Below are 15,718 nucleotides of genomic sequence, written 5' to 3' on the forward strand. Positions count from 1 at the left end.
TATGGGGGTGGGGGTGTTGCTCTCTAGCCCTGACTTAAGTCATATTAGACAGTGTCAGGCACCAGCCTCCTCTCTTACCTGTTGGTGGTCTTGTGAGTGAATCTAGGGCAACACAGCTTTGCAATGAAAGGACTTGCAGGCCCCATCACCAGCAGACAGTCCCTGTCATTGAGTGCCATCTGCTCCTGAGAATCCAGGAAGACACCTGCCATAGGAATAGTCCTCACCCTCTTAGCTGTCCTTCCTGCTCTTGGCTCAGTCTCCTCCGCACTGTCCTGGGGCCTCCCATGCCTGGTTTTCTGAGGCCAAACATCTCTTTGTTTGCCTGGGATGTAGCAGGAGTGAGATGGGCTTCTAGGTCTCAAGTATTCATACTTTGCCCTCCCATCCAGTTCTACACATCCTGCAATATCTCTACTCTCAGTGTGATTGTGTGTGTGTGGGGGGGAGGGGGGGAGGGGTTAGGGCCTCCCACAAAAAAAAAAGCAAAATTAGTTCTAGGGATTGAGAAAAATGACTTATTTGAAGCATTTAGCCTGTGCGCGCGCGCGCGCGCACACACACACACACACACACACACACACACACACACCATCATGTGGAATATTAAGGTTCTGTGGTGGGGGTTAGTGAATCTTGTTTGGGGGCTGTCATCTTTGCCCGCAGACTATTAAGGTACCATCTTGCCTCCACTTGCCCGGAAGTTTCAGTAACTCCTTGAGCTCATCTCTGTAGGCTCTGCGCCCTGTTCTGTTTCAAGTTCATGCTGCAGTCCAACTACCTTCCTTGGGGCTCCTACTATGTCTCTCCCTGACAATCTCTCTGGTTACAGTGTCCTCAAACTTCTCTCTCTCTCTCTTCTTAAACTTTATTAGTGATTTAACATTGATTTATGAAATTCCACGTCAACAGAGGTATAAATCCACTCCACTCCCACCATCAGGATTCTGAATCTTCCGTCGGCCCACAGCAAGCCACCACATGGGCCAACCATCATCTCTACAACTGTCTGTCTGTATTTATTCACAATTGCCCCCTTTTGCTTCCTGATCCAATCCTCCCTTCCCCTCCAAGCCACTATGATAACATTACTACCTCCAGATGACCCTCTCCTTTTCTCCTCTCTCTCTGGGTGCTGATGGAGCTGGAGTTCAGAGCCCTCTCATCCTCTTCCTCCCATCACTTCTCCCCAACTGCGAGTATGGAGCAAAGCTGTTTTTGAGGTGCAGAAGGTAGGAGTTCTGGCTTCTGTAATCGCTTCTCTGCTGTCCTCATGCTTTTCCATTAACTTCTGCATTCTTGGCCTGTTCCCTCAATTCCTCCCCTTAGCTCTCTCCTTCTGAAAATCTGTTATGTTCAAAGTACATTTATACCCCCCATGTGCTGTATTGAAGCTTTCCTAAACACTTCTGCCAGAAGATACCTCTTGTTCTTCTGTGTTTATTTTTTACTTATTGTTCTTTTTCTTTTTTCCTTTTTTAAATATTTATTTTATTTTTTTATTCCCTTTTGTTGCCCTTGTTGTTTTATTGTTGTAGTTACTATCATTGTCATTGTTGTTGGATAGGACAGAGAGAAATGGAGAGAGGAGGGGAAGACAGAAAGGGAGACAGGAAGAGAGAAAGAGAGGAACCCGCAGACCTGCTTCACTGCTTATGAAGCGACTCCCCTGCAGGTGGGGAACCGGGGGCTCGAACTGGGATCCTTCTGCCGGTCCTTGCGCTTTGCGCCACCTGCACTTAACCTACTGCGCTAAAGCCCGACTCCCCTTTTTTTTTTCAACCAGAGTACTGCTCAGCACTTGCTTGTGGTAGTGCTGCTGGAAAATGAATCTGTAAATTTGGTGTCTCAGGCATTAGAGCCTTTTTTGCTTGACTAGGACGCTATTTCTCCAGCTCTTTTCTGTGCTACAGTAGGTTATGTGCTATTGAAGGAGATATATTACCTTCTCCTTTCATTCATCCTATTTAAGAGTTTACTTCAACGGAATGTAGGTCCTGGGGGCTGGACAATGGTGTACCTAGTTCAGCACACATAGTACTAAGCACAAAATTTACACAGGGGCCCAGGTCAAAGCCCCCCCCCCCCACTGCGAGGGGTAAAGCAGGACTAGAGGTGTCTATATTTCTCTCTCCCTCTCTATCCCCCCATTTTCTCTCTATTGGAGCCAATAAAATGGAAAAAAATGGCCACCAGGAGCAGTGCCTCAGCTTTAACCCTGGAGGTAAAATAATAATAATAATCAGAAAAGTAATGGAAGTCCTCCAAGAGCATCCCTGAGACATATTTCTCTCAGCATAGAGTAAGCATTGTAGGCTGGGATTTTCTTCTATTTGACTTATTTCAAATATAGAACATTTAAGTTTGGTTAACAAAAATGGTGTGTGTGTGTGTATGTGAGAGAGACAGAGAGAGACAGAGAAGTTTTGATGATGATCTGATCAATGGATTTACTTGCTTCTTTCAAATGTAAGTCTTTATTATTCTAACTTAGAAAATAAGTCCATTTGCCATTAGGCAAAGCACAGGATTTCTGTCTTCCGTCCCTCTCGACCTAGAGTAGTCCTTGTGCTCTGGGCACCAAGACTGAATTGTAATTTATTTATTTCTCATTTTTGGTTGGGGAAAAAAACCCAAGTATAAGTGTATGTTGGAGAAAAACATTATTATAGAAAGTTGTATAATTGTGTGAATAGATTTCCGTATCCCAATATCATCACTTACCTTTCTAGTTAGCAGAATAAGGATATCTATTCAGAAGCAGAACAGTGTATGGCAAACAGGAGCCAGATACTGGACAGAGGTCTTGTGTCCTCTGTTTGATATAAAGATGGCCACACAAGGCAAGCTGTTGGTGAGAGTTGAAGAGATCAGAAGAACTCCAGGAGATTCACACATAGTTAACAGTGAGATTGCACTCTGTGGAGAACTGTCATTTCTCTTAGGAATCCCCACTGGAGGGCATGATATGAAGACCTCAGGCAAGACCATCCTTGATGCTGGGTTGTGATGTGCAGATTGGTCCATAGGAAGACTAAAGTGTCAAGGTACCAAATAGAGAGGGAAGGAGAGCAGAGAGAAGGAGAGAGAATCTCTAATACTGTCAAGGTCCAGGTCTTACAGGGACTGTCATTCACATCTTTCATGAAAGGAGAAATACCACCCTTGTACAAGGAAATCTGTCATTAAAATATTGACCTTGGGAAGCAATTACAGAAGCAGACCTTCCACCTTCTGCACCCCATAATGACCCTGGGTACATACTCCCAGAGGGATAAAGAATAAGAAAGCTATCAGGGGAGGGGATGGGATATGGAACTCTGGTGGTGGGAAATGTGTGGAGTTGTACCCCTCTTATCCTATGGCTTTTGTCAGTGTTTCCTTTTTATAAATAAACATTAAAAAAATATTGATCTTGCTGACATAGTAATCCTAGGACGAGAAAATGTCCTATGAAAATGCTTGGAAGTACAGAAGAAACATCTTTATAAAACTTTTCACGGGGGATCAGGGGGTGGTGCACCTGGTTAAACACACACACACTACAATGAGCAAGGACCCGGGTTCAAGGCCCTGGTCCCCACCTGCAGTAGGAAAATTTTCACTGGTGGTAAAGCAGGGCTTCAGGTATCTGTCTGTCTCTTTCCCCCTCTATCTCTTCCTCCCCTCTCAATGTCTCTCTATCTCTATCCAATAATCAATCAACAAATTTTTTAAAATTATAAATTTGGGGGGATTGGGCTATAGCACAGTGGGTTAAGTGCACATGGCACTAAGCGCAAGGACCAGTGTAAGGATCCCGGTTCTAGCCCCCAGCTCCCCACCTGCAGGGGGGGTCACCTCACAAGCAGTGAAGCAGGTCTGCAGGTGTCTATCTTTCTCTCCCCCTCTCTGTCTTCCCCTCCTCCATTTCTCCTGTCCTCTCCAACAACAACAGCAATAACAACAACAATAAACAACAAGGGCAACAAAAGGGAAAAAATAGCCTTCAGGAGCAGTGGATTCATAGTGCAGGCACTGAACCCCAGCAATAACCCTGGAGGCAAAAAAAAAAAATCCTAAATTTTTTTCCACTGTAACCTCAGTGCATGTAATCTCAAAGACCTCATGAAACAATTGATTGGAAATGATCTAAGTGAGAGTCCAACGGAAATGGCTAGTAAAGTATAGTGCCTACTGTCTTGAAGCTGTCAGGTGGTTAGGTACAATACCTCTGAATAATTTCAAACAACAAAAACCTGTACTACAATGGTCAGTGGTGGGGTGTTAAGTCCTATTGATTGTATAATTCAACCCCTGACAGAAAAGGTTCAAAGAATATACTGAGTATAGAAATCTGCCTCACTTGAGGTCAGCAGATAAATTATGTTGTGCATTGGCATCTTCTACAGCTGTGAGAATAAATCAACTTCGGCCAAGTCCAGTATGCATATCAAGATATAAAACGCATGGGATGGTGGTCTGGGAGGTGAAGCAGTTGGTAAAGCATTAGATTCTCCAGCATGAGGTCTTGAGTTCAATCCCTGGCTGTACATGTACCAGAGTGATGGCTGGTTCTTGCTCTCTCTCTACTCCTTTCATTAACAGATAAATAAAATCTTTAAAAAATGCATAGGATGTAATTTTAATTGATATGAAATTTAAAATCCAGACCAAACTAATAGAGTAAAGCAATGTTTGGCGATGCATACTCAAGTGATAAAATGATCGAAAGGAAATAATTAGCACAGAAGTCAAGTCGTCTGTGATGTCTGTCGGAAGGTTAGGAAGTGTGGTGGCTGGTCAAAGACATGACTGTTTCTGAGGGGTGATAATGTTATATTTTGTGGTCTGGATAACATCCAGTGAGACGACTTCTTCTCCTTCTCCTTCTCCTTCTCCTTCTCCTTCTCCTTCTCCTTCTTCTTCTTCTTTTCTTCTTCTTCTTCTCTTCCTTCTCCTCCTCCTCCTCCTTTCCCTCTCACCCCCCACCAGCACTTCCTCCTTCTTTTTGCCCACAGGGTTATCTCTGAGGCTCGGTGCTTCAAATCCACTGCTTGGTGTCTACAAATCCACTGCTCTTGGCAGTCATATTTTCCATTTCATCGGATAGGACAGAGAGAAATTGAGAAGGGAGGGTAAGATAAAGAAGGGGAGAGAAAGATAGATACCTGCAGACCTGCTTTGCCATTTATGGAGCATGTTGGGAGCCAGGGGCTCGAACCTGGATACTTGTTCAGATCCTTGCATTTAGTACTATGTGCTTAACCCGGTGCGCCACCACCCGCCTGTCTCCCCCCCACACCTAGTGAGATTTTTCTATTGTATTCTTTACCAAACTCTAAAACCTATTTGTATATGTGTTATATTTCACAGTAAAGATATGAAAATATACCTGGAAGAAGATAAGCTAGCTTATCAAAGTGATTGACAGTGAAATTAGAATTGATTTTGTTCTTCCTAATATTTTACTGTCCTGAATCTTTGCCTAAATGCTTCTATAGGCCAGGACAAAGTAGTCATTTAAGGCACAGAGTTATGGAATATCATTTATTTATTGCTAAAATACATAATATACTATACTATACTATGATTGATATAATATTGAAAGATAGAGGAGAAATTTGTGGAGAATTTTTTTCTCTAATGAGGAGATAAGGGTTGCTAGAAGAACAGGAGAGTAGATGAGCCAAGATTTCTGTAGGAAGCTCATTTTCCATATATCCAAGTCAGCACAGAGAATCTCCACTAGTGCCTGAGATGAAGGTGTCTCAAATCCATTTTTGTGAGAGAAAACTCGCAGCTGAAGACTGGATTCAAATTCGACTAAGTCCTGCAAATTGGGGGGAAATATAAATATTTGTCACTGGAATGTTAGAATAAAGGAAGAAAAAGAGCATCGCTATACAATGACTATAGAGTGGCAAAGACTATAGACACGTTCATCTTGAGTATCTGAGAGAGCTCTGGACACTGGGCTGTGTGGCCCCGAACAGGGAGGCCTTGGTGTCATTCTGTAGTTGTGCCTTTTGGCTGATGTCACTATCACTGAATTAGACTCCAGTGGTGGTTTAATGTGGTGGGGAAAAAATTCATATTTTCAGGGTCTAGATTCACTTCAATTCCTGATGAAATGGATTGCCCAAAGACTTCCTCTAAGAAATAAGAGGAATTTATGATTAGAAATAGCCAAAAATGAAGGAACTCCTATTATATGGATCCAGGCCCCGAATCTCAAGTCCCTAGTCTGCTACCAGGTCTCCTGCTGTGAGCTGCGGCCAAAACTTGCATGGTTGAGGAAAAAGCTGCTAGAAATCAAAACTGTCATTTAACAAATTGGTTTCTACCCACTTTCTTATTGGACCTTCAGGCAGTCCCAAGGCTTATTACATATTCTGTTGACCCAGCCTAGAGAAGGGACCGAGACAGACCTGGAGTAACTGCCAGAACTAACAAGCTGACACAGGTGGGTCCCGGGAGTTCATAAACCGGAAAGGCTGTGTGAGTGTGTGTGCTTTTTTTCCCCCATGATGCTGCTGTTTTTCATGGTGAGCTTGGGGAGGAGCTGTGATTTTTAAAGCAAGTTGTAACTCCATCAGGGGGTTCTGGATTCTTATTATTTCCTTTACCCCGTTTCAGAGGTGAAATAATGACCCAGCATTTCTCTGGCTGGGCACAGTAGGAGGAAGAGCACTGTGCCTGGAACCGTGTCTGCTCCATCCTATGGCCCAATCCACCCAGGCCAGGCCAGGCCAGGAGGAGCAGAGGAGTCAGAAGCAGTGCCGCTGTTTAAATCATGGAACCACAGGCTTGGAGACTTGGGTCAGAGCTCTGCACCCCTCAGTGATGAGGCTGAGAGGAGGCCCTTGACTAGCCAACTCCAAATAAGCCCCAGCTCCCCGTGCCCGAGAATAGAGTGTCTGCCACTGCAGAGGACTGAATTGGAAGCAGGGACATCAATCATCTGTCTATCAGATTTAATATAAGACTGAGGCTTTTACCCACCATATTCAAGCATAACAATGAGAGAACTCATGACTTTGTTTGCTACGTCTTTTTCTAATCATTATTTTGCTTTAAAATTACTGTACACTATATTCTAGGCTTAAGAAGCTAGAAGGAGGGAGGTATGTGTGTGTACATGTACATTTTCTAGGGTAAATTTGTACTTTTTAAAATTTATTTAATAAATTTTCTTTTTATATTTTTTTAATTTACTATGGGATAGGAACAGAGAAATTGAGAGAGGTGGGGAAATATATATTATATTTAGACATATTTATATATGTCTAAAATATAATATATATTTCCCCACCATATATATATGGAGGGAGAGAGGGAAAGAACCTGCAACACTGCTTCACCACTTGTGAAGCTTTCCCCCTGCAGGTGGGGATAGAATTGAACCTGGGTCCTTGCATACTGTAATATGAGTGCTTAACCAGGTACGCCACTGCCTGGTCCCTTAAAATTTTATTTATTTATTTGTTTATTTATTGCCTCCAGGGTTACCGCTAGGTTTCAGTACTGGCACTATGAATCTACTGCTCCTGGTGGCCATTGTTTTTTTCATTTTATTGGAAAAAAAATTGATAGGACAGAAGGAAATTGAGAGAGGAGGGGGAAGTAATGAGGGGGAGAGAACGAGAGACACCTGCAGGCCTGTTTCACCGCTTGTGAAACCTCCCTCCTGGCTCAAACCCAGATCCTTGGGTGGGTCTTTGCACTTAGTACTATGGGTACTTAAACCAGTACACCACCGCCTGGCCATGCTTAAATTTGTCCTTTGGAAATCAAGTCACGCAGAAGGTGTGTACCTTTAGGAGAAATACGACTCTGGGATGGCGAGGTTCTGCTTCTGGCAATCTGTGCTGATGAACCCCATGAGCCTGCAGATGATCAGAGAGGTGGTGACAGAGGCGCTGAAGGGGCTGACCGCGTCCTTATTTCCCTGCAGAAGCAGACTGATGTGTTCCATGAGGTCCTCCTCTGCCATGTGGAGTGGGAAGATGGGGTGCTGCCGGGCATAGCTGTCATACAGAGGCACCTTGGGATCCAGCCTGTCCCCACAGGCCATGACAGACTCTGCGATGTGAGCAGAGGCCCAGAGGGACATTACAGTCTCTTGCTCCTCCTCCTCGGGGGTCACACACAGATAGTCACGCCAGTTGTTTTCTGGATCACTGAGGGTGGAGGTAGTGATAGCATTCTTCCTCTGGTCCATGGCCACCAAGATGCCCTGGTATTGGTGGCAGCTGGTGACAGATGGGAAAGTGGTCCAGGTAGCGAAGTCACCCCCAGCAAGGACATCTGTGAAGGTGAAAGTGATTTTGGTAATGGACAGAGGTAGGAGCTGGGCACTGAGCAGAGGATGGAGAGAAACTAGTGCAGGGGTCCAGGGCACACCCCCACTTACTTAGCTAACCATTGTGGAGAAAGCTCCCCCATCTTTTTCTTTTTTCTCTTTTCTTCTTTTTTGCCCCTAGTCACTGGGGCTCGTTGCCAGCACTACAAACCCACCACTTCTGGAGGACTTTTATTATTATTATTATTTATTCAATAGAACAGAGAGAAATTGAGAGGGGAAGGTAGATGGAGAGAGGGAAAGAAAGAAAGCCACCTGCAGACCTGCTTCGAGGCTTGTGAAGTGACACCCCTGTGGTTGGGGTCTAGCTGACTTGAAACGGGAATCTTGCTTGGGTCTTTGCTCTTTGTACTATATGTGCTTAACCCAGTGCCTGACCGCCATGTCCCCAATTCTTAAATGCACGCTGTTTGTTGATGCTAGAGTTTATGGTCCCCCTGTGACCAATCAAAGGAGACCTTGTATCCAGGGGGAGATAGACTGGAACAAGCTGACATAGAGAGAGGCCTAACCTTTCTTCATTCATTTGAGCAACATTTGCTTATAGTTCTTTCTAGCTGTCAATTGGGGTACAAATTTTAACAAGGAAAATTTTTGGAGTGGGCTGCTTATAGAATAAGAATCATCAGGGGCCAGGCAGTTAAGTGCACATGGAAGCACTCTGGAGATACAGACAAGGAGCCACTGTCTGCACAATTGAGAAAATTAAAATGTAGGGCAGAAAAGATAGCATAATGGCTATGCAAAAAGACTGTCATGCCTTAGGCTCTGAGTTCTAGGTTCAGTCCTCAACACCACCATAAGCCAGAGCTGAGCAGTACTCTGGTTTAAAAAAAGGGGGGGGGGGATGACTTTTTTTTTTTTTTCTGAGCCTGACATCTGATATGCAGGTGGGTTCAAGTTTTATCTGGGGAGATGATATCATGGCTGGAAAAAGGACCGGAAATCTGGATCAGGGAAGAGAGTAGCTCTCAAATATGGGAAAAGTGTATAAATATTGTTGACTGTAAACCCCATTGATTTGATCTGATCTGATCTGGGGCCCATATTCAGCTTAGCAGCCTATGTGACCTCTGCATCCCTGTAGATCTGAGCTCACATTCTGTGGTCATGAGTAGGAATGTTCCAAGCTGCCCCTATTTCAGAACCCATATTCCTCAGATGGAAGATAGAGTATGTTGTCCAGCCTCCCTTCGGAGGATGATAAAGAATAGAAAAGCTATCAGGGGAAGGGGATGGGATACGGAGTTCTGGTGGTGGGAATTGTGTGGAGTTGTACCCCTCTTATCCTGTGGTTTTGTCAGTGTTTCCTTTTAATAAGTAAAAACAAAGGGGGGCTGGGTGGTGTCCCACCTGGTTGAACACATATATTACAGTGCACAAAAACCCAGGTTTGAGCCCCTGGTCCCCACCTGCATGGGGAAAGCTTTGTGAGTGGTGAAGCAGTGCTGCAGATGTCTCTGCAACTCCCCTTTCCTCTCGATTTCTGACTGTTTCCATCCAGTAAATAAATAAAAATGAAAAAATAGTTAAAAAAGAAAAAATGAGAACTTGGCTGCGAAGGTAGGTCATCCGGTTGTCATACACAGGAGCGGGGTTTGAGCCTGACCTCCACCATTGCTGAAGCAGGCTCTTTTCGGGGGCTGGTGCCACGCCCAGTTAAGCACACATATGCCTAGGACATGGACCTGGGTTCAAGCCCTTGCTCCCCACCTGCAGGGTATCCCCTTCACAAGTGATGAATCAGGTATACAGGTGTCTGTCTTTAATTCCTGCTCTCTATTTCCCTGTCCTCTCTCAATTTCTCTCTGTCCTATCTAATAAAAATTAGAAAGAAGAATAAAAAAAGAAAGAAGAGAAAGAAAGAACGAAAAAACAGCTGCCAGGAGCAGTGGATTTGTAGAGCTGGCACTGAGCCTTAGCAGCAACCCCTGGTGGCAATAAATTAAAAGAAGGAGAAAGAGGAGAAGGGGAAGGGGAAAGAGAAGGAGAGAAGAGGAGGAGGAGGAGAAGAAGAAGAAGAAGAGGAGAAAGAGGAAGAGGAAAAAGAAGAAGGAGAAGGAGAAGGAGAAGGAGAAGGAGAAGAAGAAGAAGAAGAAGAAGAAGAAGAAGAAGAAGAAGAAGAAGGAGAAGAAGAATCTCTTTTCCTCTGACTCTGTCTGAAAGAAATCAGCCCAGTGGTGAACCCCTTGTGATGACTGCTAACTCATCAAACCCCCTCTCTAAAAGCAAGATGGATTTGATTTCAGGCTACTGAGGTTTCTCAGAGCTCGACTGAGGATGGGTATTGGGGTCCCTGCCTGTGCCACTCCCTCTGTGACCTGCACATGGTTTTCAGTGTCATGAGTCTGTTGTCAGGAGGGCGGTCATGGGCCCAGAGCAGACACTTGCTAGAATGCTGGGCTCAGTTCTCCCCTTTGGGTACCTGCTAGGGGCCCAGGACCATGCATGAGCTGACCTGGGGTGTCTTCAGACATCAGATCCAGACTGAAGGACTTCTTGAGACTGGAAGCTGAGGTGGAATCATCTGGTCCCATTGGCAAGTGACCTGCCTCATTTCCCTGTGAGTGTCCTTGCCCTATAAGGGAAGAACCTGCATGTTAGTGGAGGTTGACCTGATGGTTCTTGATGAGCCTGTGAGCCTGTGACTGTACTAGCACATGTGGCGCATGTCCCCTGGGCTTCTGGAGAGAGACACCTTCCTCTCATGAGTGAGCAGAGCATCTCTGCTGTCTCTGGGAGACCCAGGTGCTAGCAGGTGTCCAAGCCGAAGCATTAAACAGGAGAACGTGTTTCTTTTACTTTTTTTTAACAGCTTTCTTTTCTTGGAATGAATTACAGATTGGGGACTTGTGCTAAGATTCTGTATTTAAGGCCTGTGTGTTTTAGCCTTGGTACCAATGAGTTCTGTGAATTATTTAGCACCTCGGAGCCCGACATTGTCCTGCTAAGCTCTGCCATCAGCCAGATGCATCCAGGATCCAAGTACATGGACTCAGAAACACCAGTGGCTTCCTTTTCTCTCATTGTTTTCTTTTTCTCCCCCATCCTTCAATAATTGGTGGAGGCATGTTAGGAAATGCTGTGGTCCCTGTCCTCATAGGTGATGCTGATTTAATGAATAGGATTTTCATTTCTTTATGCTAGTTCTTTATATATATATATATATATATATATATATATAATTTTTTATATTTAGTTATTTTCTCTTATGTTGCCCTTGTTGTTTTTCATTGTTATTGTAGTTATTATTGTTGTTGTTGATGTCATTGTTAGGTAGGACAGAGAGATATGGAGAGAAGAGGGGAAGACAGAGAGGGGGAGAGAAAGATAGACATGTGCAGACCTGCTTCACTGCCTGTGAAGCGAAACCCCTGCTGGTGGGGAACCGGGCTCAAACTGGGATCCTTATGCCAGTTTCTGTGCTTTGCGCCACATGTGCTTAACTCACTGCTCTACCGCCTGACTCCTTCCTTGTGCGAGTTCTAAGGCTAAGCTACTGAGGAGCAGCGGGCAACTTGCTCTCTGCCTTCCCTCCCACTTCTCCTCCCAGGAGTCCACTCAGGCAGCCTCTTCAAAGGAAGAGTGCGGGAGCTTGAAAATTCAGAAGCAAAGTGCAAAACAAAAGTTGACATAGTGAAATAATAATAATAATAATAGGGATGATGATGATGATAATGCCACACTTCAAGTCTCCCTCCCTATGGAATTCTCAAAGACCATGTGCTTTTGTTTTACTCATTATTTTGTTTCTTTACTGGGGGATTAATGGTTTATAGTCAATAGTAAAATATAATAGTTTGTACATGAATAACTCATTTTTTAACAATAAAAGTTCCCTTTCTTGCATTTCCCTTTTTCTCTGACATTGACATATGTCACAATAAAAAAAATCATGCCTTTTAATTCACAAGAGACTTCACTGAGAACAATGAAGTGTATAGCCACTTCATGTGGGATAGAGTGGAGTTATTCTCCTTGAGAATCTTGAGCTCGTTAAGCAAATACAAATGGAAATGCCTTCTGATCTAGCAATACCACTCCGTGGCATATGTCCCCAGAATGTGGAAACACTAATTCAAGAGGCACCCTATGTTCACAGTGGTCAAGTGTGAACACTGCCTCTGGGTCCATGAACAGATGGCTGGAATATACACTAGAGAGGGAGTCACACTCTGCAATTTGGAAAGATGAGACTAGGAATAAAGAATAGGAAAGCTTACAATGGAGGAGATGGGAAGTGGAACGTTGGTGGTGGGAATTGTCTGGAATTGTACCCCTCTTATCCTGCAGTCTTGTTGATCATTATTAAACCATCAATCAAAAAATAAATATAAAGGAAGAAAAGATGAGACTATACTGTTTGGGGCTAAGTGGATGAAATCGAATGTGATTATAAGTAGAGATGAAATACAACTTCAGGGTGGGTTTGCTCATAGGTGTGTGGGACTGTGTGAAAGCTTGGTAGAGCTTAGGGAAGCTCTCCCATCCTTGGGTGGAGGTCTGGAAAGACACCCCATTTTTTAGCCTCTCTCCTCAGAGATGAGCCAAAAGGGAAAAGTCTCCCAGACTCAGTTTCTCCTTGTTAGTCTCTCAAGCTCACAGAAAGCCTACAGGCCTCTCACACTTAGTTCTCCCCGCTAGCAGCAGACTACATGGCTGCCTGCTTTAAGGTTCATTCAAAGTTCATGATAGTCACTCAAAGTTCACACATCCCAGCATATGTGGAGTGACTAAAGCAAATGAACTGACGAGAGGCACAGTCACCAAACTGTCTCTTAGACTCTGTGGTGGTTACCAGAGGGGTGTGCACAAAAACTCTGGTGGTTTTTGTGTGTTTAGAATTAATACATTTTTAAAAGAGTGTTTTATTTTATTTTATTATTATTGGATAGAGACAGAGAGAAATTGAGAGGGAATGGGGAGACAGAGAAAGAGAGAGAGAGACAGAGAGATGTCTGCATCCCTGCTTCACCACTTGTGAAGCTTTCCTCCTGCAGACGGGGACCAGGGGCTCCAACCTGGATCCTTGTACACTGTGGTGTGTGTGTTTAACCAGGTGCGCCACTGCTGGCCCCTGAATTACACATGTGTAGGTATGAAACAACACCCCCTGAAATCGTGGAAGTTTTTAAGCCACCGTTAAAGCACTAGCAATACAAATTAACTTTAAAGATGCAGTTAGCTGGACTGCTAAGGGACCACCAACCACTGGAGATGAGAGATTCTTAGGATTCCTTAAAACAGACAGGTGTGTGAAAGCTGTTCTATGTCTAGAAAGCTCTTATCAGGCCAGTGAAATAGCTCACTTAGTGCTACCCAGGTTTGGGCCTAACTCCCATAGCATTGAAGGAAGATTTGATGCTGTGATTTCTTTCCCTTTGTGTCTCTTTCTCTCTCTCTCTTCTCTCTCTCTCCAAACAAAAAATTACCCTGGAGTGCTGCCCTGGAGACTAGCAAACACCCAGAGGCACAAACACTAGTGTCTGCTGTCATTACCTAAATGAGCGCATTTGACGACAATAACATGCAAGAATTTCTGCGATGTTTTCCACTTTCTTTTGCTGAATGGGGTCGTATAAAAGCAGAATATTCATTAAAGAAAGCAGGTGATGTGGGCTGGGTGATGGTGCACTTGGTTAAGTGTACATAGTACTAAGCACAAGGATCCAGGTTTAAGCCCCTGGGTGGCCACCTGCAGGGGGGGAGTGGTGACACAAGTCTCTCTTTTCCCTTTCCCTCTCATTTTACCTCAGTCCTATCAAATAAAGAAAGAAAAAAGAAAAGGAAAAAATGACCTTAGAAGCAGTGGACTCTCGGTACTGATACTGAACCCAGCAATAACCCTGGTGGCAAAAAAAAAAAAAAAAAAGAAAAGAAAAAAAGAAAGCAGGTGGGTTGGAGAAATAACTCACCTGGGAATGTACCTGCTATGTTCATCACCCAGGTTTGAGTCCCCAGTTCCCACTGTACCTTGGGAGAGCCTCAGTGTTGTTGTGGTCTCTCACTCTCTTTCAGTGTGTGTGTGTGTGTGTGTGTGTGTGTGTGTGTGTGTGTGTTTGTGATAATAAAATCACTGGAGTATTTTGTCTTCAGTTCTGCCTTTGGTAACTGTGTACATTCTAAGACTAGACATGTAATTTCATAGAAAAAAAAGAACTGGTCATTTAGATTGCACAGACCACTTGAAAATATCCAACTCACAGGCTCACAATGATTGATAGCTTCTTATTACCTGCCACAGGTGGAGGGAGGGTTCAGAGGTTTCTAACCCCAACTGTGCTCACCCACGGCTGTAGGGTCTGGTCGCCTGCAGACCCTGGCCTAGCCTTCCTGCTACTTTTGCTGACCCAGGAAGTAGGAAGAATTTGTAGTTAGACTGTCCTAATAGGAATTTTAGAAGTGATGTAGTCTGTTGATCACTAACAGTGCAGGAAACTCAGCCTGAGAAACAGAGTAGGTTGCCATTGACTAAAGACTAGGGTCTGAATGCACTGTCATTTATTTCTGAAGCTAAGACAAGCTCTATCATAGAGCAAGTGTTCAAGAAATCTTTCTAATCTAATCTAATCTCGGAGATTAGAGTGGGTCTGTGAGCATTCACTGGGACAGAGGCCACGTGGATGTGGAAATGTGGCAGAGGAATTTGAGACTGGAATGTGAAGGAAATATATTTGAGGAAAGGGACTTCTTATCTGCCTTGCTTTCAAACATCAGCAAAGAACAAATTAATGGTGAAGAAATAAATGAATAGACAAATCAACAGAGTTTTTTTTTCTTTTCAAGACATCCCTGTTTGTGAAGAAAAAAAAAGACTCCACTTCTCTCTCTAACAATATCGTGAGGTACTAAATGGAGAGTTGTTAATTGGTTCCTGTGACTGAATGTGGGTGGGTAGCTGTTTAGAAAATATGTGGGTGGATATTGCATGAAGTGATCTTCCTTCCTTCCTTCCTTCATTAGTTATTTCATATTGGTTTACATAATTACAAGGTAACAGGGGTATAACTCCACACCGTTCCCACCACTAGAGTTCTGTATCCCCAGTCCATCCATTGGAAGCTACAGTAGTTCTCCCAAGGTTGCAGATATGGGTTAACTATTGTTTCTACAATTACCTGTCTATATTTGTGGATATTTGCTCATTTCTCCCTATGGTACCATCTTCATTTCCTTTTCATTCACACATTCACCTATTACTACATCCAAATGTCCCTCTCTTTTTTTCTCCTCTTTCTTCGGTTTTTCATGGAGTTAGAGTTCAGAGCCCTCTGGTCATTTTCCCCTATCATGTCTCCCCCACTGGAAGTATAGATCAAAATTTTTTTTGAGGTGCAGAAGGTGGAAGTTCTGGCTTCTGTAATTCCTTCTCTT

At 43.9% G+C, this 15,718-nt stretch overlaps 1 protein-coding gene across 3 annotated transcripts in view; it reads right to left on the reverse strand.

The window, feature by feature from the left end:
- Nucleotides 1-5,009: 5,009 nt before the first annotated feature.
- Nucleotides 5,010-15,718, reverse strand: part of LOC132533932 (rho GTPase-activating protein 20-like) — an 18,880-nt gene continuing 8,171 nt past the window's right edge. The window contains exons 4-6 of one of the 3 annotated variants that reach the window (XM_060177205.1): nt 10,770-10,922; nt 7,797-8,289; nt 5,010-5,812 (exon numbers count right to left, since the gene is read on the reverse strand). In XM_060177205.1, the coding sequence (XP_060033188.1) occupies nt 7,799-8,289; nt 10,770-10,922 (644 nt within the window). In that variant the 3' untranslated portion in view covers nt 5,010-5,812; nt 7,797-7,798. Of the gene's footprint in view, nt 5,813-7,562; nt 8,290-10,769; nt 10,923-15,718 lie in introns of those variants that run through there. The other 2 variants (XM_060177214.1, XM_060177222.1) reach the window with 2 other exon arrangements.

This window comes from Erinaceus europaeus, chromosome 2, assembly GCF_950295315.1.
Source record: "Erinaceus europaeus chromosome 2, mEriEur2.1, whole genome shotgun sequence".
Taxonomy (NCBI): Eukaryota; Metazoa; Chordata; class Mammalia; order Eulipotyphla; family Erinaceidae; genus Erinaceus; species Erinaceus europaeus.